The 25,708-nt window shown below is 49.5% G+C and overlaps 10 protein-coding genes across 10 annotated transcripts, besides 1 other annotated feature; 6 read left to right on the top strand and 4 right to left on the bottom strand.

The window, feature by feature from the left end:
- Positions 1–25,708: part of a sequence feature (contig 1.54 513..183474(-1)) that runs on past both edges of the window.
- On the bottom strand, positions 907–2,291 carry ANIA_03257 (uncharacterized protein; the record flags this gene model as incomplete). Its single annotated transcript, XM_655769.1, has 4 exons — positions 907–1,313; positions 1,389–1,737; positions 1,789–2,045; positions 2,126–2,291. The coding sequence occupies 4 exons, from the start codon at positions 2,289–2,291 to the stop codon at positions 907–909; spliced, it is 1,179 nt and encodes a 392-aa protein (XP_660861.1).
- Positions 2,701–4,349, top strand: ANIA_03256 (protein CYP648A1; the record flags this gene model as incomplete). Its single annotated transcript, XM_655768.1, has 2 exons — positions 2,701–2,961; positions 3,027–4,349. 2 exons carry the CDS (start codon positions 2,701–2,703, stop codon positions 4,347–4,349), a joined length of 1,584 nt encoding a protein of 527 aa, XP_660860.1.
- Positions 4,923–6,500, top strand: ANIA_03255 (glutathione S-transferase family protein; the record flags this gene model as incomplete). Its single annotated transcript, XM_655767.1, has 7 exons — positions 4,923–4,953; positions 5,038–5,060; positions 5,093–5,219; positions 5,293–5,476; positions 5,595–5,993; positions 6,244–6,275; positions 6,313–6,500. The coding sequence occupies 7 exons, from the start codon at positions 4,923–4,925 to the stop codon at positions 6,498–6,500; spliced, it is 984 nt and encodes a 327-aa protein (XP_660859.1).
- Positions 6,857–8,348, bottom strand: ANIA_03254 (uncharacterized protein; the record flags this gene model as incomplete). The annotated part of the gene is made up of 3 exons (XM_655766.1): positions 6,857–7,973; positions 8,025–8,122; positions 8,181–8,348. 3 exons carry the CDS (start codon positions 8,346–8,348, stop codon positions 6,857–6,859), a joined length of 1,383 nt encoding a protein of 460 aa, XP_660858.1.
- On the top strand, positions 9,299–11,001 carry ANIA_03253 (protein CYP649A1; the record flags this gene model as incomplete). The annotated part of the gene is made up of 3 exons (XM_655765.1): positions 9,299–9,514; positions 9,594–10,011; positions 10,073–11,001. 3 exons carry the CDS (start codon positions 9,299–9,301, stop codon positions 10,999–11,001), a joined length of 1,563 nt encoding a protein of 520 aa, XP_660857.1.
- ANIA_03252 (uncharacterized protein) lies at positions 12,012–16,056 on the top strand (the record flags this gene model as incomplete). Its single annotated transcript, XM_655764.1, has 6 exons — positions 12,012–12,821; positions 12,883–14,971; positions 15,241–15,413; positions 15,519–15,555; positions 15,860–15,941; positions 15,972–16,056. 6 exons carry the CDS (start codon positions 12,012–12,014, stop codon positions 16,054–16,056), a joined length of 3,276 nt encoding a protein of 1,091 aa, XP_660856.1.
- ANIA_03251 (uncharacterized protein) lies at positions 17,222–18,226 on the top strand (the record flags this gene model as incomplete). The annotated part of the gene is made up of 2 exons (XM_655763.2): positions 17,222–17,693; positions 17,755–18,226. Exons 1-2 carry the CDS (start codon positions 17,245–17,247, stop codon positions 18,224–18,226), a joined length of 921 nt encoding a protein of 306 aa, XP_660855.1. The 5' UTR covers positions 17,222–17,244.
- ANIA_03250 (Zn(II)2Cys6 transcription factor domain-containing protein) lies at positions 18,693–20,075 on the bottom strand (the record flags this gene model as incomplete). Its single annotated transcript, XM_655762.2, has 1 exon — positions 18,693–20,075. One exon carries the CDS (start codon positions 20,073–20,075, stop codon positions 18,693–18,695), a length of 1,383 nt encoding a protein of 460 aa, XP_660854.2.
- On the bottom strand, positions 22,316–23,462 carry ANIA_03249 (uncharacterized protein; the record flags this gene model as incomplete). The annotated part of the gene is made up of 3 exons (XM_655761.1): positions 22,316–22,604; positions 22,663–23,032; positions 23,123–23,462. The coding sequence occupies 3 exons, from the start codon at positions 23,460–23,462 to the stop codon at positions 22,316–22,318; spliced, it is 999 nt and encodes a 332-aa protein (XP_660853.1).
- ANIA_03248 (flavin-containing monooxygenase) lies at positions 23,822–25,366 on the top strand (the record flags this gene model as incomplete). The annotated part of the gene is made up of 1 exon (XM_655760.1): positions 23,822–25,366. One exon carries the CDS (start codon positions 23,822–23,824, stop codon positions 25,364–25,366), a length of 1,545 nt encoding a protein of 514 aa, XP_660852.1.

Below are 25,708 nucleotides of genomic sequence, written 5' to 3' on the forward strand. Positions count from 1 at the left end.
TGAAACAAGCCAAGCTAACACGTGCACTCCAAGAGCAGCCATTAAAGAAACCCGTGCCTCCATACTTAGAAACTCTCATATAGTTTAAGAGCTATGTTGGCTGACTTCATCTTTCTTCAAACTTTCATATAGATGCCTCATTAGACACTTCGTAAATGTCCAGAGGTACCGTTTATCTCTTTAGATGAGTTGTAAGAGGGATAGAAGTTGCAGAAAGTACATAGGAAGGGCTGAAAAAAAAATGCAATTGCGGACTTTTTACGCACATGCCTTGTAGAATGTTAGTGCTCTGCCCTTTTACCCACTAGGTCAAGATGTCAGGACCAGAAATACAGCCCAAATTGTCGTTCAAGTCAGATCTGGTGACCTGTCTCGTAGTTAGCAGTGATTCTTCGAAGCGGGTGTGAGAGATATACCACCAACCGATCCCCCTCTCAGAGAATGGAATGTTCAGAATGCTACGCTATGCGCATATTAGGGAGCCACGGAGTCTATAATTCTAGGACAGATGAAAAAGAAGCGAGGAAAGGACTGCTATCAAAGAGCTTGTCAAGAATCGTCGTTGTCCGGCACAGAATATCGCTCTCAAGAGAAACGTTGGCAATGCTGGCGCTGCTAAGAGTTGCGGGCAGTATTCTGTGACTTATGGATAGCCCTTTCTGGCTAATATTAGGAAGACTTAGTCGTGGTGTTGTAGCTATATTTCTTGTCGTGATCTCCTTAAACGGACTCGGTATAGCGGCGTTGCTGAATAGAGCGGGATCCTTTTTCATAACATTCACCCTAGCAGCATCACCTCCAAACAACAGATTGCGAGAAATTGACTAGAAAGTGCTAATTGCAAAGCAAATGGGACAAAAAGGTTGAAAAGCCAAGATATCACGCTCATATTCCGAACTGCAATGGCTATGACCGCTTGCTGGAGACATCCACCTTGGTGGTAACTTGGATGCCCTGTGACGAAGGCTCTATTATTTCCTCTATATCAGGACTAGAGCTGCAGCGAGCTGTTTGGTAACTCTCATTACGGCCTTTAGACCACGAGGCCCCATAGTCAACCAAATCAACGGCTGATCCGCTCTCTCGAGGGGTGCTCGTCTTGTTTGGGCCGGTGCTGTTGTTTGTGCGCGATGCCATTGATGACCATATTGAGTTATCACGACTGCGAAGCGTGAATACCGAGCGAACACTACGGATTAATGACTCAGGGGCTCTACCCCGTGCAAGCAGCGGTCCGTAACAGGGCAGACATGCAGCAATGATTGAACAGTTCGGCTCGAGGATCATGAAAATGAACTGTCGGGACTGGGTTGCTGGGAGCGAAGTAAGTATAAGTCAGTGAAGTCCGCCAGTCTGGGATATCGTGGAGAATAGGGGCACTCACAAACCATGGAGCCATCGGTGGCTACCTGGGAAAGAGACGATCTCAGAAGCACCAGTCGGACAATGGCCGCGACACAGCAACTGATCCAGACAGTCAGTGTAGGTTCTCTTGACGAGCCATAAAGCAGGACGATGGACTTGCAATGCTCCAAGCCAGAAGATGAGAGCGACGGCGATCTTTCTCCGCGTAGGCATATGAAGCCTCCATATAACAGGAAGGGGAAACATGAGAACAATAAAGTCCAAGGCAATGCTAGTGCCGACCTGGGACTCTCCGATTGCGACAGTGTCATACCGGAATCGGCCAATACCGGTCCAGGCAGCGCTGATTGGATCACCTTCGAAGAGGACCAGCTGCGACTTTGTTATTTCAAGGAAAAGGGCCTTTTGTGGACGACATCTTACAAAGAAAAACATAATCCCCCATCCACCTATTACATAGATCGCGATCCAGGCGGCGGTTCGGAACTTGCGCGTTGCGAAGATTCTCATATACAGAAACAAAATCGAAATCTTCACCACCGAGAGGCTGACTTGTAAAATCAGGCTCGATACAAGGAGGCATTGAAGCGACCTAGATACCCCCAACGCGGGATCGATCTTGTAGTGGTCTATCCCAGTGATGGAACCGAAGACCCAGGCATTAACGCTGAGACCGAAAGCTGAGACCTGCGCGTCGCATGTTAGTTAGACTGATAGACTAAGCCCAACGCCGAGTATGCCCAAGTATGATTTGGAATACTTGCCCACGATGCCAGGATCCACCAGTCGTCGGCCTGCAATGATAATCGGGCTGTTTGGCGGGCCATATACCGGATCACGATCGCCATGAGAGACAGGACAGGAAAAATGGCAGACACCACTATCAGGGCGGTGCTCACAACCGCGCGAACCGGTGAGACTTCCATCGTGTTCTTGTTAGCAGTAGTAACGAACCAAAATTTGCTGTTGGGTTGGCGAGACTGTCAGCGAGAGGGGAAAGAACAAATATGGGAACAAAATACGCTACGACAGATGTGAGACTCGACCAGCCGTTCTAATTTAGGTCCAGACTCCCGAGGGGCTGCAAGGTCAAGGTGGTCAGACAAGTTTGACATTGGACCAGGTTGGGGATGGGCAAATAGAAGGCAGAATGCTGGACCAGGATTGCCGTGCAGCGTTATGAGAATACGAATCTATGTATATACAAGAACTTTGGGGGCTGAAGGGCCGGAAAGTAGTATAAATTGCTCGTATCAATTTGCGAACCTCAAAATATATATTCAATACTGCGACACAGACAGCGTGGTTCAGCATCTCAATTACTACCCAAAAATCATGTTTCAAGCAGCTTCATCTGTACTGTCTACGTTATATCAGATCTGTGCGAACGGAGCTCAAGCGCCGCTTCCTGCAGGCTCAGTCTGGGCGATACTTGTGCTACTGCTCGTTGCCCTGATATTGCTCGTGTGTCGCTACGCCGACTCATATGACGGCGTTCCTGTTGTCAACCGCATTTGTGCCCTGGAACCCCGCGTTTTCTCGCGTATCCGGTTTGCGTTCAATGCTGAACAGATTCTTCAGGATGCCTATCGGAAGGTTGGCTAGATTGCAAGCTCCTAACCTGATGTATGTACGTGTTGCAAGCTAATATTCTAAATCAGTATGACGGGAAGCCATATATCATTGCCCGAGGAGATGCCGACTACCTTGTCCTTCCCTCAGAGTCCGTGACTGAGCTTAATCGTCTTCCTGCGTCGATCATTAACTCCCGAATGTGCCATGCATACTCGATGACCGGGCATCTGAACGGTATGAACGTCGTCCTTAAGAGCAACCTTCACGTGAAAACACTCCTGAATCGGATTACTCCGGCTCTACCGGCTTTCCTGGGACCGGCCAGTGCTCGCATGCAAGCAACCATGCAGGAAACATTTCCTAGTGTAAGCAGTTGGACGACGATCGAACCGCTGGATCTGGTCGTTGGTTGCGTGAGCAGGGCGATCACACTGGCGGCTGTTGGAGAGCCTTGGTGCGATGATACCGAGCTCGTGAATTTGACATTCGAGCATACAAAGCTAGTGTTCACCGTGATGTTTGCAATGCGCCTGGTGCCGGCAGCACTGCAACCAGTGCTCGTCTGGATGCTACCCCACAAGTGGCGTCTACAAAAATCTCTCCAAAGGCTGGAGTCGTTCATAGTTCCAATCGTCCAAGAGTGCAAGGCCGCAAAACCCCGACCTGCGACCGAGAGGCCTTCTACCCTACTTGCGTGGATGGTAGCGGAGGCCACGAACGACGTGGAAGAAGACCCGTACGTACTCACAGAGCTCCTGGCGGCTCTTGCTGCTGGGGGCACCTACAGCTCGGCAAACTTTATCGTCAGCGTTATCCTCGATTTGATAGCCAATCCACAATTCTTGGATGAGATTCGGGAAGAGATCCGCCAAAAACACGAGGAGCTTCAAGGTCGGTGGGACTTTGCAGCTTTCAATAATCTGCCCAAGCTAGACTCCGCGTTCAAAGAAACAATACGGCTCACACCCGGCAGCCTCACGACCTACAGCCGCGTAATGCTCCAGGACTATACACTATCGACTGGTATTACTCTCAAGAAGGGACAATTTATCTGCGTTTCAAGCTATGCTCGGGCAAAGGATGACGAGATATATCAGAACGCAGGAAGTTACGATGCGTTACGGGCTTACAATGAGAGCCAGCAATATCACGCGGCGCAGCCTTTCAAGGGTGTGTACCAACAGGAATTTAGATGGGGGGCTGGCCGTTGGGCTTGCGCTGGACGGCATCTCGCGTCTCTGCTGGCCAAGTTCATTGTCGTGAAACTATTGGATGAGTATGAGTTTCAGTTTGTTCCAGGGAGCCATCGACCACCCAACTCGGTTTTTCACGAATTTGTGTTTGTCCATCCTAGCACAAGGCTTCTAACCAGACGCAGGGAAGAGAATCTGGGAATCTGTTGTTGGTAATGCGCAGTTGCTTGCGAGGCCAGGGTATGGAGGGGGTGGTTGGAAACTGTATGGGCAAGCCCTAGGATAAGCACGCCTATCACATTTGATGGCTGTAGATCGTTATCGTAGTACCAATAGAAATGTACCTGGCTGCTTTATTTCCCCAACAAGACACTACGCTACTGAGTAGCGCCGAGGCCAGCCGAGCGCACCAGGAGCCTCCTCCCTGTCTGTCCATAGGACTGGCCCTTGTCCTGAAACTACCCCCTACCAGCTACATCGACCTGTAATTGGCAGGGTTTGGGAAACAAGCAGCTGCTGCCTTGAGGCCGCCTTAAGGCCGCCTGCGAGGATGACGTAACCAGTCTTTAGCGTCTAACTCCGCGCTGCAATTCAATCCCCTCCTTCTATCACCCCACTAGGCCCTTTGACAGTTCGTTACAGATTTTGTTTATATTTATTCCTTGTCCTCACGTTGGAGTCGGAGGCCCCTTCTATATTACCCAGTCACTCCACATATAACCATAAACCGCTCGCTTGACGCCATCCTTCCCGTATCCCATTTGAACATCTAGCATTTGAATTGTAACTATGACCAAACCACTCACCGTCTGGCTCACGCGTAAGTCCCAGTAAATAGATGCTGATCTGGTGAATTTGCCATGCGAGTGAGTACTTGGCTGATCTAAGATAATAATGAATACAGCCCCAGGTCCGAACCCATGGAAGGTGAGTGCAATGCGCTATTGCCTAGAACACAGGCTAACAATCCTCAGGTCATCACGGTCCTGAATGAACTAGGAGTCCCATACAATATCCACTCGTTCAAGTTTGACGACGTGAAGAAACCGCCGTTCATCAACATCAACCCGAATGGACGAGTTCCCGGTTAGTTCTCTATTCTACCGCAGCTGCGTCAGTTACATGGGCTAACTAGAGACACCAATCACTGCATGAATAGCGATTGTTGACCCAAACACTGATTTGACCCTGTGGGAATCCGGCGCAATCCTCCAGTATCTCGAGGATGTGTACGACACGGAGAAAAAGCTAACCTACACCTCCTTGAAGGAAAAACACCTTCTGAATCAGTGGCTCCATTTCCAGATGAGCGGGCAGGGACCTTATTTCGGACAGGCCGGATGGTAAGATTGCGTGTTGACTTTCATCTCTCACCCTAGTGTCTACCTACTACTTCTTCATGTACCCAGCACGCAGCAGACAACACAAGCGCAACCGCTAACAACTGTTCTACCTACCTAGGTTCAACGTCTTGCATGCTGAAAAACTTCCTTCCGCAATTGAGCGGTACGAGAATGAAGTTCATCGCATCCTCGGCGTGCTCAACACAGCACTAGAAGGCCGCAACTGGCTCGTCGGCGATAAATGCACGTTCGCTGATTTGGCCTTCCTCCCCTGGAATGCCCGCGTCAACATGGTGCTTCTGACGCCTGAGGGCGAAGACCCTCTTGCGCCGTACCCGAATGTCCAGGCCTGGCAGCGCCGCATGGAAATGCGCGAGTCGTGGCGTGAGGCGATGCGTACGAGAGATCGGCTGATGGACGAACAGGGGCTGATGCCGAACGGAATGCCGAAGGGGGTATCAAACATGAAGGAATATGAGGAATTGATGTCAAGGCAGGCGAAAGAGAGGGAGGGGAAGTAAGCGTGTAGTGGGATATTATGGGTGCGTCGGTGGCAGTTCGCTTAAGTTATGCAGTCCCTGCGCTCGCAACTCAGTAGTTTTTGTAGCACTTTTAAGATGCTCTTAGATGAAGAGGTATAGAATTTCCAGTCTGGAAGATATTGCACTGTGGCTTTAAGTGAGCGCAGCTCATCATACTCAGCGTTGGCATCGTGGGTATATGCATTTGGCATATCGGATACCACCACCTTAAACAATGTACGATAGGTACAGAAAGGAGACTACGAACCGCCCCTGCAGTAAGTAGTAACGACCCGATAGCACACTGCTAAGCAGATATGATGGCACTAAAATCTGTCTTCCATCTTCTATCTACGCCCCAGATTCAAGTTCGCTTTCTTAAAGCTCTCAGTACTAGTGCTCGAGATTCGGTAGTAGAAGGTGGCATGGAGGAGACCAAAGAAATACCACCAAAGACTTATCTAAGCACTAGATGTCTCCTTCGACACTGCCTTTTTGACTGAGATCCACCTCGTCGCACAGACAAACATAAACGACAACGCCGCGGCCCCTGCCGGGAGATACTAATACGGTAACGTCAGCTCGAGTTGCCCAGGACAACAGCAGCAAGGAACATGCACAGCAAGTACAGAGAGTTCAGTGTCAGCATAGCTTACAAATATTTGGTTTATGGTTTTACTGTAGGCATCCAAGACCAAGACCTGGTCGTCCGGGCCGACCACGGACCGGATGTTGGTGGCGCCCACGGCTAGGATTCGGTCTATTGTATCTTGGGACACAGCTCCCACAAGGATGGTTTTGAGTCGCGCTTGAAAAATAGCTTGGCTGGATGCAAGGAATATTGCACAGCTCGCTGAGATCACAAATAAGAGAGTCGTTGCGCCGAGGGGAACGAGGCTGGGTGGTAGTGAAGCTTGGACGCCGATATGAGCCTAATAAGTGTGACATCAGAATCAAAGTTACTAGTTAGTAGCAGCAGTAGACTGACCATGTTGACGGCGAGGGAGTACCCGATTCCAGCCAGAATCTGATAGCCTATCCAATGACCGTTTGAGATACCGGGGTGAATGGTTGACAGAAGCCCGCCGCCGAGAGAGATCATCGCCATTCCAAATGTCAGGAAGGGGTTCCACCACCCCCAGTATGTGACGAGTGCAGAACCAAAGATTGATGTCACAACGTCTGCAATGACAGTGGGGAGATACCTGACTCCACTCGCTGTCGGGGATACTTCAAGCACAGCCTGGAACCATATTGGCAGCCAGTAAACAATGCATTGAAAAGGCCCGTTTGAGAAGACCGCAGACGCGAAGATAAGCGGGGCGTTACGATTGACAAACAGCCTAGGTGGTATCAGTGCCGAATCCTGGAGGTGGACCTGCCAGGCCACGAATACTGCCATTGTAGCACCACAGCCGGCGAACATTCCGATAATCTGAGATGAGTCCCATGCATACTGAGCACTTGTTCCCCCGAGCTGCAGGGCCAAAAGGAGCATCGTAACTGCACCGGCGAAAAGGATGAATCCGATGCCGTCTAGCTTCTTGAGCTTCTGCAGTGGGCGTGCATTCTCCGTTGCTGCCGGCTTGATGTGAAAGAATAGCATGAAGACCGCAATAGAGAAGCCTCCAATCGGGAGATTGATGTAGAAGCACCAGCGCCATGTAACATGTTGCGTTAGAGTACCGCCAACTACAGGACCAATGACACTAGCCACGACGAATGTCGCGTTCATTGTGCCAGTCCAAATAGCGCGCTTGTGGAGGGGGATCACGGTAGTCAGGATGACAAGGCCGCCAGCGAAGATACCAGATGCCCCGACACCAGCTATGGCTCGACCAACTATGAAAACTGCGGACGAGGGCGCTAATGCAGATACCAAGCTGCCCGCCTCAAAGATAGCCACGTAGGCCAAGTAGGTCCACTTCTTTGCAAACAGAGTAAACGTCTTGCCTGCCAGCGGCTGAGTCGCGCATCTGCGGTCGTTGTCAGCAGAGCCGCAAGAGCAATCACAGAGAGATGCCTACAGGGCAATGTAGAACGCCCCTCCATACCAGCCAACATCCCCAATTGAGTTGAACTGAGATGTGATGACCGGCACAGCAGTGGCAATCAAATTGAAATCCTAGACGAAAGCGAGGTGAGCATAGCAGCGCTATAGGCACTAGTTAAGCATGTCTTACCAAGCCAACTAAAAGTGTGCAGAGACAGAGACCGGTATGAACTAAGAGTAGTCGAGGGCCAGTTATTTCGTTTTCTGGATCAATGCCGCCGTCATCGTCCAAAAGTTTCGGCTCCTGAATTGGCCCTGCTTGCTCGCTGGCTTTGTAGTCATTTGCATGAGCATCCATCTTCAACCAATCAAACCTCGGGTCCAATATTGCTAAAGTGGGTAGATTCTTAGAGTCGGAGTGGAGTGTGTCAAGATTGGTAGTCAGGTATCAAAAGATCCTAGAGAATGACATCAGGAGGTCACGATTACCAAAGAAGAGCGTAACTGCTCAGCAGTGCGCTCGACGATGCTGATCCATTCCTCTGTATATAATGGTCTCCAGGCCTGGTGGCTGACATGAGAGTGCATCCCTGTATTTAGGCAATCAATACTATGGGAGACTGAAAGGGAACACAGCCTTGCTGTACGTGACTTCTAACCAGCATTACAACAATTCCACGAGGCTAGTCTGAGATAATGTTCATCAACGCAGATTGTTTATAGGCTGACTGGATCCTCTGCTGGTATTGAAGGTGGGGCTAACATTTTGAACTACGAAAGGCCTATTAAAGAGAGTAATTTCCTTGTGCTTCTGGATATATTTAGGAGGGGCAGGAACTCACTAGGCGGCTACTAGTGCTATAACTGAATATACTTATTCTCGCTGTAGGCTAGGATGGCATACGCTAGCCTCCTTCCAAGATATTTGTTTGCTGTTACACGGCAGGAAAAGCATCCCTACACGGCCCCAGAATACCCCCTTAATACCAGCGATTAAGGTACTTTAGAATCGCAAAATAGCCCTGGAGAAAGGAAAAGAACGGCAAGTATTGGTGGGCATATCAAGCTCATATGATGTGAACTCCATGTACTTTCACCGTCCAACAGATCCAATGCAGGTCAATAAAACCGCATATCCTTATGCATCCTACTATAGACCAGGTTGTCGCAGAAAGACACCATAATCTAACAATCGGCTCGCTAATCTAAGAGCCAAATGACAGGTGCAATAGAGACTTGCGTACCCCCTCTAATACCCTTACATGTCATTCCTACACAGCAAGTACTCGACCTGCTAAGCTTTTCAATATGGAAGATCCAAGCAGTTTACCATCGTTGTATCCGGGACTCTTTGTTCTATTTCTTCTTTACTTTGCAGGAGATCTCATCGCAACGAGGCGTGCCGCACAGAGACAAAAAGACCACCCTCTCGTGGGTAGCCCGTCGTGGTGGACGCCTCGCTTCGGTCTAAACCTTGTGTTCGCAGCTAGGGCGGTTGAGATATTACAGACAGGTTACCACAAGGTAAGAGCAACTCCGTTATTGAAAACCTCAACAATGAGTTGTGCAACGGGGATCTGACAACCATTGTTGGTCTGTTTAGTTCAAAAACCGCACTTTCCAGCTCATCAGAGGTGACGGTAGTGTGGTGATTCTGCCGCTGCATTTGATCGATGAGCTATCCTCACTACCACAATCAGTGGCTAGTAGCCATGGAGCACTTGAACGAGACCTCCTAGGGCGCTACACCGGTCTCGATATTATCCTCACTAGTCGTATGCATCACACCATCGTCCAGCGAAAGCTCACACCCCGTCTTGCAGCGCTTACACCCTCCCTGCAAGACGAAGTGTCGTTAGCTGTGCAAGAAGGGTTTCCTCATTCTACTGAATGGACGATTGTCAAACCTTATCAAATTCTAGCACAGGTTGCAGCGAAAATAGCTGCGCGGGCAATGGTGGGACCATCATTTTGTCGCGACCCTAGATGGCTAGATATCTCAGTCAACTATACTGAAAGCTGTGAGAGACCTCAAAACTCCTTGGAAGAATAAGCAGAGGTGCTCTGGCTAATCCAACGCAGTATTCAGGACGATCGTTATCCTGCGACTGTTCCCTGGGTGGACACATCCAGTATTGAGCCGCTGTCTGCCTTCTTACTGGGCGGGCAAGCGATATCTCCAACGCGCAAAGGGTATCCTTGGGCCGAAGATCGACGAATTGATCCGTAGGAATGATACCGGAGAGTGGTCTCCCGAGCGGACTGAAAGCGACTTTAATGTCCTTTGCTGGCTGGTTGAGGCAGCCAAGGGTCGAGATAGAAACGCCGAAACACTCGCCCATATTGAGGTTCTCCTTGCCTTGGCTGCGGTTCATACAATCCTATTACGGTTGGTCAATGTGCTATATGATCTTGTAGCGCACCCCGCGCTATTCGAGGAGCTAAAGGAGGAGATTCAAGATATCGGTTTTAATGAAGACTGGAATTTTGGCTCATACAATAAATTGCGCAAGCTTGACAGTGTGCTGCGCGAGTCACAGCGCCTATCTCCCCCCACAATCTTGGGGCTGAAACGCCTCTTTCTCCAGCCCTATAAGTTTACCTCGGGCATTACTGTGCCGGCTGGAACGTATGTTGCCCTCCCGGTGATGGCAATCGAAAACGACCCCTTGCACACGGACAACCCGGAGGAATTCGACGGCCTACGCAGCTATCGGCGCATCGAACAGAAGACGGCAAGCATGAGACCCAATCCCAAAGATGGCCCACAGTTCTCGACAATTGAAAAGACAGTACTGGGATTTGGCTACGGCAAGTCAGCATGTCCAGGTCGCTACTTTGCAAGTCTCGTATTGAAAATGGTCTTTGTCAAACTGCTAACTGAATATGATTTCCAATTCTTACCGGGTAGAAGCCGACCGAAGAACTATCTGGTGCATGAATTTCTTTTCCCATGGCCATGGGACAAGATCCTGGTGAGAAGAAGAGAGAACGGGGTCTGTCCATTCTGACCCAGCGGTTGGTGTTTGCTTCATGTGCTCATACTCTCATGCGCGTTTCTTACTATCTCCTAATTTATCCACTTACAAATTCGGCTCAATTATAACAAAATGTATATTTACTCCAATACCGTATCCTACGGTACATGCACGTTCATGTGCCATCCAAGACTCAAGAGGAGCCGTATTGAACGACAGCCAGGTTGTGTTGCGCGGTAAATGACTCCAGAGGACAAGAGCAAGGGCCAGCGTCATGATTCCGCCCCTCGTAGACGAGAGGTGCCTTCCAGGTGATCTCCCCTCTCAGCGTGCAGGGATGCGAAATACTCTGGACTATACTATGTGTATATTTGTCTGTGGATCATACCATACCGATTCCAGACGTACACGCATACACGTAGCCTGGGTTGGGAGGGGCTTGCTGGGTGCTAGGCAGGGCCAGCCAGAGGCAAACATAAGCTGCGGTCTATGCATGTAAGTGAGGCAGTCCGCTGCAGTACGCCCGGGACCCAGACAGCCGTAGCCTGTTTCTGTACGTTCGTCGGCTGTTGATATGCCTGTCTTACGACACTCGATAGGGCTAGTTGAGGACCCAATATCAAACCCGATGATTATCCGAGTCAGGCTCGAAGAATGACTGCTTGCGTCATGTTATATGTCACGTACGGCAAGGATCAAGAAACCAACATCGGTCTCTGACAGCCACTGTTGGATTTTTGGCTTTCTAAGTCTAATTGGGTAGCAAGCTGTCAATTTCTTGCCTGTAGCGATCCACCTTTACTCCGGTAGACAGTGTTAGCAACCTTACCACCGCGTTATTGAATACACGCTGGATTACCAGGAAGGCTCGCCTACACTTAAATTGACAGTAACATGATTTCCTTCTCTGTTCTTGTGCTATTCTCTGTACTGGTTCTTGTACACTGTACTGTTGAAGAGTATTTGGCCTGCGGACTAGCTGCGTCACGCCCAACACCAGATTGCTTTATCTTGGTTATTATATTGCCTCAATCAGTATCAGCATGACAAGTCTATCTGGCAACAAGATTGATATCGAGAACTGCTTGTCTCCGCAGGATCTAGTGACATATCTTTCGGAATTGTCACAGAGCCCAGATAAACTGAAGCGCTTTTGTACCTTCAGCGCCAGTATATACGACTGTGCTTGGCTATCGATGATCAATCGCCGCGAAAATGAGCAGATTTTGTGGCTGTTTCCGCAATGTTTCGACTACGTGTTATCTCAACAACTCAAAGATGGTGCTTGGCCATCTCCTGCGTCTACTGTAGACGGCATTCTTAATACTTCGGCCGCGCTGCTTTGTCTCCTTGATCGTCGCCGGTTGACTCAGGATAGTCGTCTCTCTAGCAGAATCAATGCTGCCGCGAGCAGCCTGCAGCGACTCCTAGAAGCCTGGGATCTGGACGGGACTGATCAGGTAGGGTTTGAGGTGATTGTTCCCGGTCTACTTCGCCAGATTTCCCACTTTGGCATCACCTTTAAATTCAGTTGTCAGTGTCGACTCGAAGCATTACGCGCTGCAAAACTGGAGAAACTGCGGCCTGATATGCTTTATTCTGGGTACCAGGCAACAATACTCCATTCAGCAGAGGCTCTCATCGAAACCATTGACATGGATCGGATAACCCAGCACTGCACTGAAGACACAGGAATTCTAGGATCACCGGCTGCAACTTCAGCATACCTCAAACATGCTTCGGGATGGGATGGCCGTGCCGAGTCATATCTTCGAAAACTACTTGCGTCTGCCGACCGTGAACAAGGTGGAATTCCCAGTGGGTTTCCGACCACTATTTTCGAGCTGTCGTGGGTGAGACTAACTGGCTAGCTCTCTTCACGATCAATAAAGTCCAAACTAACTATTTGGCCAGGCTCTCTCAACTCTATTTCTGGCAGTCGGGCCGCCAACACCTTCCGACATTGTACTCCTTTCACCGGTCAAGGAATACTTGCATGAGACTTTGGCGAAGAACGGGGTGGCTGGATTCGCTCCGGGTATCTTGGCCGATGCCGACGACACAGCGAGAGTGTTATTGACCCTGGAGCTGCTGGGTACTGAGGTCGACTTCTACCCCCTTATGAAGCATTTTAGGAATGGCTCATTTTTCAAAACCTACGAGCATGAACGGAATCCAAGTTTCAGTGCAAACTGCAACGTATTACTTGCACTGGTTGAATCCAGTCACGCACTGCAGCATATTGATACCATCGAAGAGGTAGCTGCGTACCTGTTAGAGTGCTGGAAAGCAGGAAGCATCAAAGACAAATGGAACTCGTCCCCTCGTTACTCTAATATGCTACTTGTACTAGCGCTTACTCGGCTCTTTCTCCGGTATGACAAGGGAGACTTCCACGGGCCATTGCAAGTCTCGTTGTCGAGGGATATCATCATATGCCTGTCTCAGATCCTCTCACGAACGTTGATTGAACAGCACCCGGACGGGTCCTGGGACTCGTCTTTAGAGGTGACTGCCTACTCTGTGCTTACAATCTCTCGGATGATGCTTTTGCCCTACGTCGATAAGCTGAAAATTGACCACATTGCCCCAGCGCTGCGGCGAGGCTGCGGATATCTGATAGATCATCAGCACGATCCCGTCCAACCACGACGCGAAGATTATGTGTGGATTGAGAAAGTATCGTATGTGTCTTCCTTCCTCCGCAAGGTGTACACCGTTGCAGCCATCCATGCATCTCGCAAGCAATCTCCCTGCTCGGAAAGACTCGTCTCATTATTCCAACCCTTGCCTACAACGCACGAACTTAAGGTCCTTCTGCTGGCCACTCCTCTCTGTAAAGAGTCCCCAGTGCCTTTTATGGACCTTGCACTGTTGGAAGCGCATTATTGGTCTCAGCTGTTGCGCGAAAAAAGTTCCATGATCTTTAAGAGCCCAATATCATCTGATGGTCAAAAACTATTCCACCTGATTCCTCTCATCTTCACGTCCTGTAATCAGCGCGCCGGGCTTGTTCTTTCCACAAACACGCTCTGGAACATGATCCATTTCTCGCTGCTCGTTTACCAGGTGGATGCATTGATGGAATCTACTGCCATACGTATGTCCGACGCGGAACTTGATGAGGTCCTATTACGTTTGGATCGCAGTTGCAGTCTCGCACGCACCGCTTTCCAGCTACCCCAGCGAGTCTCGAATGGCTCAAGCGCCCAAACAGCAGGTGTGCAACCGGACGATCTCAAGACTATACCTTTGAACAAAAGCCGAGTCGAGAATCTCATGCATCTGCTACTTCCATTCATCAACCACGTCCTTGGCCACCCGCAAGTCCTGCAAGCTCCCGTTGAAATTCAGAGAGAGCTCGCCGACGAGCTGTACCGCTTTCTCTTAGCTCATGTCGAACATATTCGGGCAAACCTAACGCGAACAAGGATAAATACACTGGCCGCCAACAGTGGCCACCAGCCCCGCCAACTCACATATTACCGCTGGGTTCATTCCATCGGGTCAGCGGACACCAGCTGTCCCCTCGCAGCAGTTTTCTTCTTGTGCCTAATCAGCAAGCACGGGAGCTTTTGCTTCCAGCACCCGAAGGCACAGTACCTTAGTCGAACCGTGGCTCACCATTTATCTGTGATCTGTAGACAGTATAACGACTACGGCTCGGCTGTTCGCGATCACGAAGAAGGGAATCTCAACAGTCTTGATTTTCTCGATTTTCAACAAGAGGCACAGGCAAATGGTGCAGTATCTGAGCTCAGGACGTCAAACAGTGTTTGCCCTTCCGTCTCAGATACGCAGCTGTTCCCACGAGCTGCATGCACGTCGCAGAGTGCAAAAGATAGCCTTATGGAAGTCGCTGAGTTTGAGCGGAGCTGTATGGAGCTAGCCCTGCAGCGACTGGAAGATGCCGCATGTACACTTGACGCGCTCAAGCAATTTAGGGTGTTTGTCGATGTCACAGATCTGTTTGGGCATGTTTATATCTTGAAGGACTTGACAGGTAAAGTTCATCCGGCCGCGTAACGCAGACAGCGCGCTCCCCTCGTGCAACCTTTCCGCTCAGTCAGTGTTTATTGAATTATTTATAGTATCGTTGCGTCCTTTGACGTCTTTCCTTCCCGCGTAGCCCTTAATGTCTGGACCTGATCTGGAGAAACGTAGCTGTTCTGGTACTAGCAAGGCTAATATCCTCATATTCCAAGGGATTGCGGGATATCATTTAGCGTAGGTAATGCATAGCTTAGTTACGTCTGCTATAAATTGGCTGAGCGAATGCTATTGCTGAGGATCTTTTTCCCAGCCGAAATGCCAGCGAGCAATCTACCCAAATAGACATTCATCTGGAACACGCCAAATTAGCCCTCGTCTTCAGGTCAGTACCCCCTCACCCCAAAAAGTCCATATTCCTGCTACTCCAGACCTCAACCACTAGCACCGTCGCCGTAAGAACATATCATACCTGGCTTCTTCATCTATCCAACGATAAACCTGACTCTCGTCAGGTTAAATCTAAAATTTCCCATGGCTATTCACTCTGTCTCTCTCAGAGCTTTGCAACAACTTTCCTTATTAGGTTGGAGTCAGGTAGGTTGTTGAGTGGTTGTAGACCAATGGCGAACCCGTTACAACCAAGGCCAGGACCCGAACACGTAACCCTTGCTTATTGGCTTTAGTTCTTGATTCTTGTTCTCTCCTGATGTATCCAACGTTCAGTCAAGTGATTTTGAGACTGACGGTATAATAAACGAGTGATTACATTTATTTTGACAAAAGGAGACTTTTCTACATGATTGCCTCGTTACAGGAACTGTGTTGAAAGAGCCCCAGGCATATATGCAGCTATATGAATATTAGGCACTCGTGAAACCATGCTCACTAAACTTAATAGCTAAAAGAAGCTCTTATGCATTCAATCCTGAAGCTAGCACTTTGGATATAGTGTACAGAACCAAGAAGTACCAAGAGAAATTGTTAGTTGGGTAAACTGGTGCGCACTGTAGCAGCTGGAATCGAGGCTTGATTATTCCAAAGGATCTTGCATCAATTTCATCCAAGTCAGCTGAACCCTGGCAGCCACCCTCATAGATAGCAGATATCCTATAACGCCCGCAAAAGCTAGCTGATTCAAATTCTGAAATGCCTAGAGATAGATACTGGTTAGATTAAAATCAAGAAAGCACGTATAATGATGCGCTGCATGAATTAGCAGTACACTATAATCTTATTTGGATAGTACTTGAGAAAGTACAAAACCCAGTTCTTACCGGCTCTTCTAGTTATCCCACAGGCATAGTTGCTACGCTTTCTTTATGAGGTATAAAGGATCTGCTTGCTCTGTCTGTTTATTAGGCTTGTGAGTCTTTCTCATGGTATCTGTTAAGTAATTATAGGTACTCATATTGCTGCTTCTTTATGCCCTGGGTAGCCTTATGTTTTTAAGCAAGTATCGCTGTTTGATACTAGACTGCCTCACTTTCTAATGCAAATTAAGCTGTTTACCTAGCTTAACCGATTCAATTGCTGCTAGCACCTCCTTTTTGGTTGGTGTACACAAGACGGTCGTTACGTGGTATCTTTCGTTAGACGGTCAAGCACAAAGCAACACAGGATACCGGAAAACAATGTCAAGAAGGTTGCAAACTGACATGCGGCTTCTTATCTCGCTCTCATCGCCGTCAGTAGCTTGGAAACCTGATCTGGGGGATGAGGCGAATTGGGAACTTAGGGCAGTCTTGGAATTGCCACCGGCGTTCCCCAACGTGCAGCCTCTCCAAAGGGACGGGAGTATGCGGAGAATGGCCCTTCCCATCGGATCGGAACCAGTTTTCGGGGATTCTCTTTACTTTTTTTTTTATTTTATTTTTTCTCCATATTTCTGTGCCTCGCTCCGTACTTGGTTATGGTATTCTGTTTCCAGGATCGTCTGCCCACTGCTGTTCACCGGGTAGCCTGAGCCGCGGCCCAGCTGGAGCATCCAGTCTTCAGCCCTGCTGCGACCATCGCCATCCGGGGCTCTTGACACCGGCGCCAGATACTCCATGACTACAGAGACCGCGGGTCGTCAGTTGCGGCTCGCTCTACGTGCACCTAGCGCACGTTGAATGCAACGCTTTGGTGGCAAAGGGGGCAATTGGCGGCCTGAACGCCATCAGGACCCTATTCAGGGACTAGCAAGATTTAGTCTAGCCGCACAGAAATTTCCACCAGATCACACATCCCACACTCCGCGCGTCTGTACTCTTGGGCCGTTGATGTTTCTCTCCCCTCTCTAGTATGCCGACCTCGACGTCGACAATCGGCTGGACTTTGGCCAACGTGGGCCCAGCGCCCACCACGTACCCTGCCGCTCCATCATGCACCGCTGCCAGCTCCCTGATCTTGGATTGGCAGAACTTGCGAGAGTCACAATGGGGAGTCAGCTGCGGAGTCCCTGACGACTGCTGGCCGCAACCGACAGACTCGGCCTTGAAAGATGAGATCAAGACTAACCCCCTCATCGTCCCCTTCTACTCGCCTGGGGTGGCATGTCCGACAGGATGGCAAGCAATCGGTTCCATCGCCCATCCGACGGGACCGAGCGCGCGGGTGACGTCCTCTGGTTATCTTAGTGTATACGAATACGAAGACTTCAGCAACGGAGACTGGATATATGGATACCACATCCGGGACGCCTTTGGAGTCCTGCTCGATCCTGGAGAGACAGTCATCGCCTGCTGCCCGAGGTAAGCCCTTCACCAGGTGAAGCAGAACCTTTTAGGGGCCTTTCGTTGACCTTGCCCGCAGCTCCTTCTTCGTGGAAGAATATCTAACAGTCTGTGTCTCGGCCGTTCCATATACCCCGAGCACCGGGTGTGAAACTAGGTGGTCAGAGCGGCCGGTGGACATATCGACAACCCCGGTGATCATAAATGGGACGACTTCAACGGTCCAATTGCTTATGCCACTGACGTCCCATCTCCCATCAACAACGGTCGAGACCACCTTTAGCAGCACGGAGCACCTTTTGGTTCATTCGCAGATGGGGCCGATCTATATCGTTCACCAGCCGTCTGATTTGGAGGGCACGGCGTCTGCTTCAGCAACGGGTGGATCCGATCAAGACAGCACAAGCAATGAGGCTGAAAGCACAGGCACGAATGCCGCGTCGGCCCTTCGCGTGGGTCACTCACAGTCTGGCTGGGGCCAGATTGCTGGGCTCGCGGTGGTCCTGATTCTGTCTCTTCTCTCGGGAATGGCGCTGGTTCTGCCTTGGTAGGCAAATGAATCGGCCCATATTGATCCGGCTAGTCTGTTTTTGAATAGAAAAAGCCTTAATATTATCTTCTCTCAGTATTTGCTGAGAATGCTGTAAGAGCCGCAAATTGAGCGTATGCAGTTTCGTCCCTTCTACCTTATTTCTGCGGCATGTAATGTTTTTTCTCAGGCCATTTTCACTCAGCGTGCTTGAATATGATGTTGGACGTTTCCAGGAGTAGGTATATCGAGTGAGTACCCAAATGCGAAACTGTTCTACCTGCGATAGCCCCCAACGGCGTGGTAAACCTCAATAGACCGCCAATATAGAGCAGCTGGCCTGATCTTAATCACTCGGCTGATCAGGACCACTATTCTAGGTGGTCGACCCGGTAAGTGGCTGCGCAGAAGTCAAGAAAGCTGACAAAATAGGCGTTTTGATCGAGTGTTTATACATAAGCTTTGTCTGGCGTAACTCTACACGACCCCTACGGCACAGGAACAAAATTAGGGCCGCTCTTGACGAGATCAAAGAGTGAGCTTTCGAAGCCTGCATATCGCTGGTCCCACACATAACCGGTAAAGGCGGACAGATGTCTAACGCAGGCAGGCCGAGTGCGAAGCCAAGTCGAGCTCTCCCAGAACCTGTCTGGGGAAATCGGTACTTCCAGCAGAGCCAGGGATAGCGGAAAAGACGTGTTTTGCAACTTTGCAGAGGGTCCGGCGCTCGCGAAAAATTCTTCTCTAGCACTAATAATATCATTCGCAAGGCTGGTTGACGTGGGATCCGGCGACGCCAAAGGGTGACGAATCCAATGGACAAGTAGGAGGGCTGCTGTCCGATACATGCTGGCTTGGGTGCGAATGGACAGGATCTCGATCGTGCTGTATCGCTGCAGAGTCAATGCCGAGTCGTCTGGAGACCACGTCCGAATCTGTTGTTCAATACTGTCCAGCATACACTGTGGCTGTGGGACTCCGTCTTTCCAACGCTGGCCGAAGACACAAAGATTGTAGAGTATCGGCAGCAAAGAAGTGCAGAGACCTGCTACACGATCGACAACCCTTGTCCAAGTGACCAAGGGCTGAAGAACGGGAACTTCGCGGTGCAGTAAGCACCAGACTGTGTCCCAAAAGACTGGAGCAATCGCAATCGTCTCAAGCAGCTGTATTTCAGCAATATCCGGATACCACGGGCAAATCAGGGAGAGCGAGCATCGTAGGATCGACATCGCCCCGGTGGATGTGACAAGTGAGTCAAATGCGGCCAGTGCTTGCCCGAGCATCAGGACCGCAACAGCATCGTGGAGGTTCTTGATCTCTGCATTCCGCAGCTTTTCAATCGATACGGCGCCGCTCTTAACATCGACCTGGTCTTCTGGGAGCTCCCCAAGCCGTGCCCAAGAAAGACAGCTGCCGAGGGCGCGGAAGATCTCTGCGAGCAGATGGGGGGAGTGCCGATGGCAGTACTCCAAAGCTCGATGGAGGTCCCTCGCAAAGGTCGGACCGAACATGTAGATATCACTCAGGAGATAAAAGTCGCTATCCTGCAGTTCCGGAGGGAGTCGGTAAGAGTCAGGAGCGCTGAGCTTGGCCTCTGGAGCATCACACGCAGTCGGCGGCTTCCCTCGCTCATGATCAACTGAAATAAGACATGAATTCCCCTCCGTTGATGAGCGTTCCCAAACCCCCAATAATCTATTAGCTACCCCAGGGAGGCCATGTCCAGGGGGCCGTCCAGGCCGCCGTACTCGGCGCAATACAGTGCAAGCGAGGGACAACTTCTCGCATCGAACGCAGACGGATGAGCAGGCGTCCATCAAACACTTTTTCTTTCTGCTATAGCACTGATCACATGCTTTGCGTTGCATTTTGGCTTTCTTCCCCTGCTTCACTTACCGTTGACAGTACTGTTGGGTAGTGGTGGTGGATTCAAACAGTTATCAGCGTCCACGTTACCCAGTGCACATGCAATTTGCGGGGAATTTTCGCTGATCGACGAGTTCTGTAAGCAAAATGTGGAGAAACCGAAATAAATTAATATGCTGCCAGGCCTCTGTTTATATTTAGTAAGTTCCGATTTAAGTACCTAGAAGCATAAATTTGTACTCTATACAGTATAATATATACCGTGAATCTCAACTATATAAGAACTTAAAGATAATATTATATATAAGTTGCTGTCCACTATTTTGTATAATATCCTTTATGTATTCAATAAAGACGCTACTCTGGAAATCCGTTGTGCTGGACAGCGGAGAGCCAGAAACAGGTCCCTCTGTACCACCGTTCTGCCCCCCTCACCGCCTCTCAAAGCGGAATCTCTAGTTCCTTTACGGCCTAGCGTTTCCGCTTGGCATCGCCACCGTCTCTCGCCGTTGGGGACCATATGTAATAGTGAAAGGTGAGAGATAACTTGTCGACCGTATGTGACAACTAGTCATATATGGAACTTTCCTATTTGGGATATCGGAACTGCAAGCTCCGGCTCGCCGATGCTTATGCAGAGACTTCAGCTATCTCCCCGGTTCAAAAGTTTATGTCTCTTCCAACTGCCGTAATAGGCTAGGTTGCTTATTATTTCTTATGTATTTAAACCGACCTATAGTGCTAGATTGGAAGAAGCAGACCTTCATTCTCCTATATTATTTGACGGCTGATGCTGGTAACTACGTCTAATCCGACGCTCCATATACTCTAGGTCGGCTATTCCTCTTTGTAATCTGCTAGCCTAAAGTAGTAAAGTCAGCTTAGATTAGCTAAAATATAATACGACCAGTTTTGGTAATACATTCTCGTCTACTCTGTAGTTTACCTCTACTTCGATCCCTCTAGAAGATAAATAGTCTCAGACCATTTACTGACTTGTTTGTAATTCTGGAATTCAAGGTATAATCAATATGCTATAAGAGAGCTACACGCCAAATCTCTCCTTGGCTAGTTTGTAACTGGTTAGAGAACGAATATCTCTCGCAATGAAAGATACTCAGAGTCAGGGAATAGAGAAGTTGGGAAGTAGCTAACAGTAAGCTATTCCTTTTTGGCTGCACTAACTGAAAGCTATATGCCAATTGGAGCTAGAGGATTTCCGACGTTATTTGCGACCACGCTTCTGAGCCCGCCGGCTGCCACCTGGACGTTTCGCGCGATCTATATAGCCATGCACCTCCCTTCCCACTCCCATAGAGAACGCACTTTTCCTCTTGTTCCCTGCTGAGAATATGTGAAAGTCAAGGCTGACCGGATGACGCTGAATACGCTTCCATTGGTGATCGACATTAATCGATCTATCCGACATGCATTTAGTCAATTACTGGTGTCAAAGTACGTATTTACCTCTACTATTCCCTTAATAGATTCGCCAAACCAACTCGCCAGCCAGATATTACAGTCGAAGCCAGAGCATAGCATTCTAGTGGTCTAGAGAACTCAAAGTCTACCCTTGAACTTTCGTAGTGCCTCGATTTGTTAGGGCAATGTCTTAAGGCGGACCTACATGTCTAGATAAGTTACTGGATGTATATACAATAATACCATCAGAGGCTCTGAACCAATTCTTGGCGGGTTGGGGCAGGTCAGGGGTCAGGCAGGTTTTGGGACGGGTTTTACAAGTCTAACTCATGATATTTATTTTACGAGAGTAAAATAGTTCTATCATATAAAATACAGACTGTTAACTGGCTTAGACAAAAATATTGAGTTTCTGGGGACTCATCCAGAGTTTGCTTAGTCTGGAATGCTTGGCTGCTGGGCTGATAGTAGCGAGTGAGGAATGCAACGCAGGTTGGCATGAAATAATTTACACGAGGAAGATAAATGACATGCCCCTACAACTCGCAATTCATCCAATCATTGGGTTATACTTTGCGGGGTAAATCATGAACGTCCAGAATATCCCGTATCTAGGTAATGCACCGAATGATATTCATACGTACAATGCGGGGCTTAGGAGCGGAGGGTTTTATCAGTTTGCGGAATAGCGTAAGAGAATATTAGTGAGAGCGAAATAAAGCATTCGCGTCTACACTCGATAAACGTCTGCCTAGTAGGGTACAAGGACCAGCATGTGCGAGTTCAGGGAGACTTGACTTGGCTACCAACCCGAGCCTGGCTAATTTTGCAAGCTCTTAGCCGGCTCCTGCTGTAGACGTTGTAGCCTAACAAGCTTTTGCGATTCCCTGTCTCGCGAGCGCTCCTGTAACCAGTTGGGAAAGCCCCGGAGCAGGGCTGCAAATCCGTACGACGCCGGCACGACCACCTGGCCTCCATTGCTGTTCACCAGTTGCTTGATCACAGCCTGCGATACCTTTTCTGGGCTCATGATTGGCTGTCTGAATTGGGCACGGCGTGCAACGAGAGCGCTGATCATGGGTGTTTGCACCCACAGCGGATGAATGATACTGGGTAATTTCTGTTAACTGCCATGTTGACAGAAACTGGTAAATGAGGAGAACCTACCTGGTGCGAACGCGTTTTGAGCCATACCAGTGCTTGATCTCTTGCGTCAGACTCTCGTGGAAAGCCAGCGCCGCGGCCTTCGAGGCGGCGTAGTCAGCCATCTCCCCCAGAGCCACGAAACTTGCCATGCTGGCGATAGTCACAATGTGCCCGTGATCGTTCTGGATCATGCTGGGCAAAAACTCTTTCACTGTCCAGAAGTGCGCCAGCGTGTTTACCTCGAGAGTCAGACGGATGTGCTCCTCCGGTTCTTCGAGAATGGTCCCTGACAATCCTACCCCGGCGTTGTTGATTAGCACGGTTGGATGGCCATGATCTCTCCGGATCTGCGTTGCTGTCTCTTTCAAGGCAGCAGTAGAGGTGATATCCACTTGATAATAGAATACATTTGGAGCTGTGTCGCAGGTGATTAGCCAAAAAAAATATTCCAATTTCAAAGACATAGGTTTCGTCGACTCACGTAATCTGAAATCGGGCTCCTTCACATCGACAATTATAGTCCTCACATTCAACTTTGACAGATCAAGCAAAATCTGCTTTCCAATACCGCTGCTTCCTCCGGTGAGTAGGACCAGTTCTCGCGACGAATTCCACGGGCGCGCGCGGACCCAGTTGTTCTGCGCCTGTTGCGAGAGGTAGCGGTTGACGCCTCTGAGCAGCTGGAGGGCTACCACAATCGCGACAGCTTTTCGCACCAATGGGCGGGAAATATAGTCTTGCACATTGGGTGGAAGTAAAGAGAAAAGGCTTTGGGCCTTCTCAAGACAAAGTTGGACAAGGTGGTTGGATGACAGTGCCATTGTGGTGGCAGTAGCAGGGCTTCACGGTGAAAAATGAGCTGCAGCGGTCGGTACAGGATTACTTAAATAAATCAATACCAACCGAAGTTGATCAGCCTAGGCACAAGAATGATGTACATGTTCCATGGCTGCGGTCATGCATGACCCGAGGTTGTCACTGCGTGGGCTTGGCCGGAGCGGAGGGTTTTTACCGCATTCGGAGTCTGTGAAGCCACTCCACTTCACCACCAATCATCAGTCCACTGTATTATTTAAGGATGAGGGGAAGTGCTATGAGTATGAGGAGAGCCTCGGTACTGCTAGTCAAGACAGCCGGTTGTAATGGATGCGTATATCCTGTCCAATATATCCTGTCCATCATGCCATCTAGTAGCTGGCGTGGTTATATATTGTGGGCAACCCTCTGTGCTTGGATAGCGAAGATCTCTGGTCAATCAAGCAAGTATCCACATATTGATAAGATGACATCTGCCTCGTTTGACTTTCTCATTATCGGGGCAGGGATATCCGGAATCAATGCTGCGTACCGTCTGCAGAGTGCGTTCCCGCACCGTCGCTTCGCCATCCTGGAGGCACGAAATAGCATCGGAGGCACATGGGATCTTTTTCGCTACCCAGGTATTCGATCTGACTCGGATCTATATACATTTGGCCTTGAATGGTTCCACTGGAATCAGTCAAACCCCATAGCGGAGGGAGGGGACATCCTCAGATACCTCAATGATGCGGCTGCAGCAGCGGCCAACATCACGCAGCATATTCGCTTCAACACCCCCGTCAAATCCGCCCACTGGGACGGCCATCAGTGGACACTCGATATAGAAAGCAATGGTACGGCTGAGAAACTGCGTGCCCAGTTTGTCATTTTCGCAACCGGCTACTATGACTACCACAAGCCTCTGGAAGCGACTATCCCTGGCCTGCAGGATTTCCAGGGCGAAGTGATTCACCCCCAATATTGGCCCGAGAAGTTTGATGCCCTTGGAAAGAAGATAGTAATAATCGGCAGTGGGGCGACAGCTGTGACGTTGGTCCCATCCCTCGCTGAGGATGCCTGTTCGGTGACGATGTTACAGCGAAGCCCGACATATCTTGCCTCTGTCCCCAATGCACGCCGCCAACCGCAGTGGGCCAGCCTGATCCCAAAGTCCGTGTTGTACTACATTCGCCGCTGTTGGTACTTGACGGTGCCTCAGTTATTTTATCAGTTTTGTCGAAAGTTTCCTGCTGTCGCGAAATTCGTGCTCCAAAATGGCATGAAGGCGCAGCTTCCTCATAACACGCCCCTCGCTCCTCATTTCAGCCCTCGCTACAATCCCTGGCAGCAAAGACTCTGTTTCTGTCCAGATGGAGACTTCTTCAGGGCCCTCAGATCCACAAAAGCCAGGGTCGAAACTGGAGTGATCGAACGGGTTGAGGAGGATGGTATCCAACTGGTCTCAGGTAAGAGACTCGACGCCGATGTCATTGTCACTGCAACCGGCCTGCAGATGCAGCTTTTCGGCGGTATTCCCATCTATATCAACGGTGAGAAGCTGGATCCATCGCAGAAGTATATGTGGAATGGCCTGATGCTGGAGGATCTACCGAATGCGATTCTTGTTATGGGGTTTAGCAATGCTTCCTGGACACTTGGGGCCGACCTCGCTATGCGGGTCACCTGCAAGATCGTGGAGCATATGAACCGTCAAAGTTTGACGTTTGTGATGCCAACCCTAGGCGAGAAACGAACTTGCATACAGACCCGAACAGTCATGGACCTCACATCTACGTACATCAAGCGCGCCGCAAAGGACATGCCGAGAGCCTCTGAACGAAGGCCGTGGGTGTCGCGAGTTAGCTACTTTTCTGATCTTTACTTTGCAACCTTTGGCGATTTTACCGACGGCCTGGCTTTTTCTTGAGTAGGGAATATACCTTTTGGAATGCATTTGAGTTTCAACGTATACATCATATAACCATCCGGGAGAATCCATATATAAGTCTGGACCCTATAGCACCTCTTGTCGCAGCCCGTAGATGTCAGTTTGATCTGAATGCTAGTAGTGTTATCTCACGCCGCCTAAAGATTCTGGATAAGATGCCCGTTGATCTAAACAGGGATATCATCACTAAATAGCTTCTCAGTACACGATATGAGTACTTGCTGATCTATCGCCACTGGAAGACTGAAATACGGTGTGAAGCTGGCAAGTGCAGCTGAGACATAGCTTTAGTCATTCCGATTGTTGAATCATCCAACACCC

The sequence above is a fragment of the Aspergillus nidulans genome, chromosome VI, assembly GCF_000011425.1.
Source record: "Aspergillus nidulans FGSC A4 chromosome VI".
NCBI lineage: Eukaryota > Fungi > Ascomycota > Eurotiomycetes > Eurotiales > Aspergillaceae > Aspergillus > Aspergillus nidulans.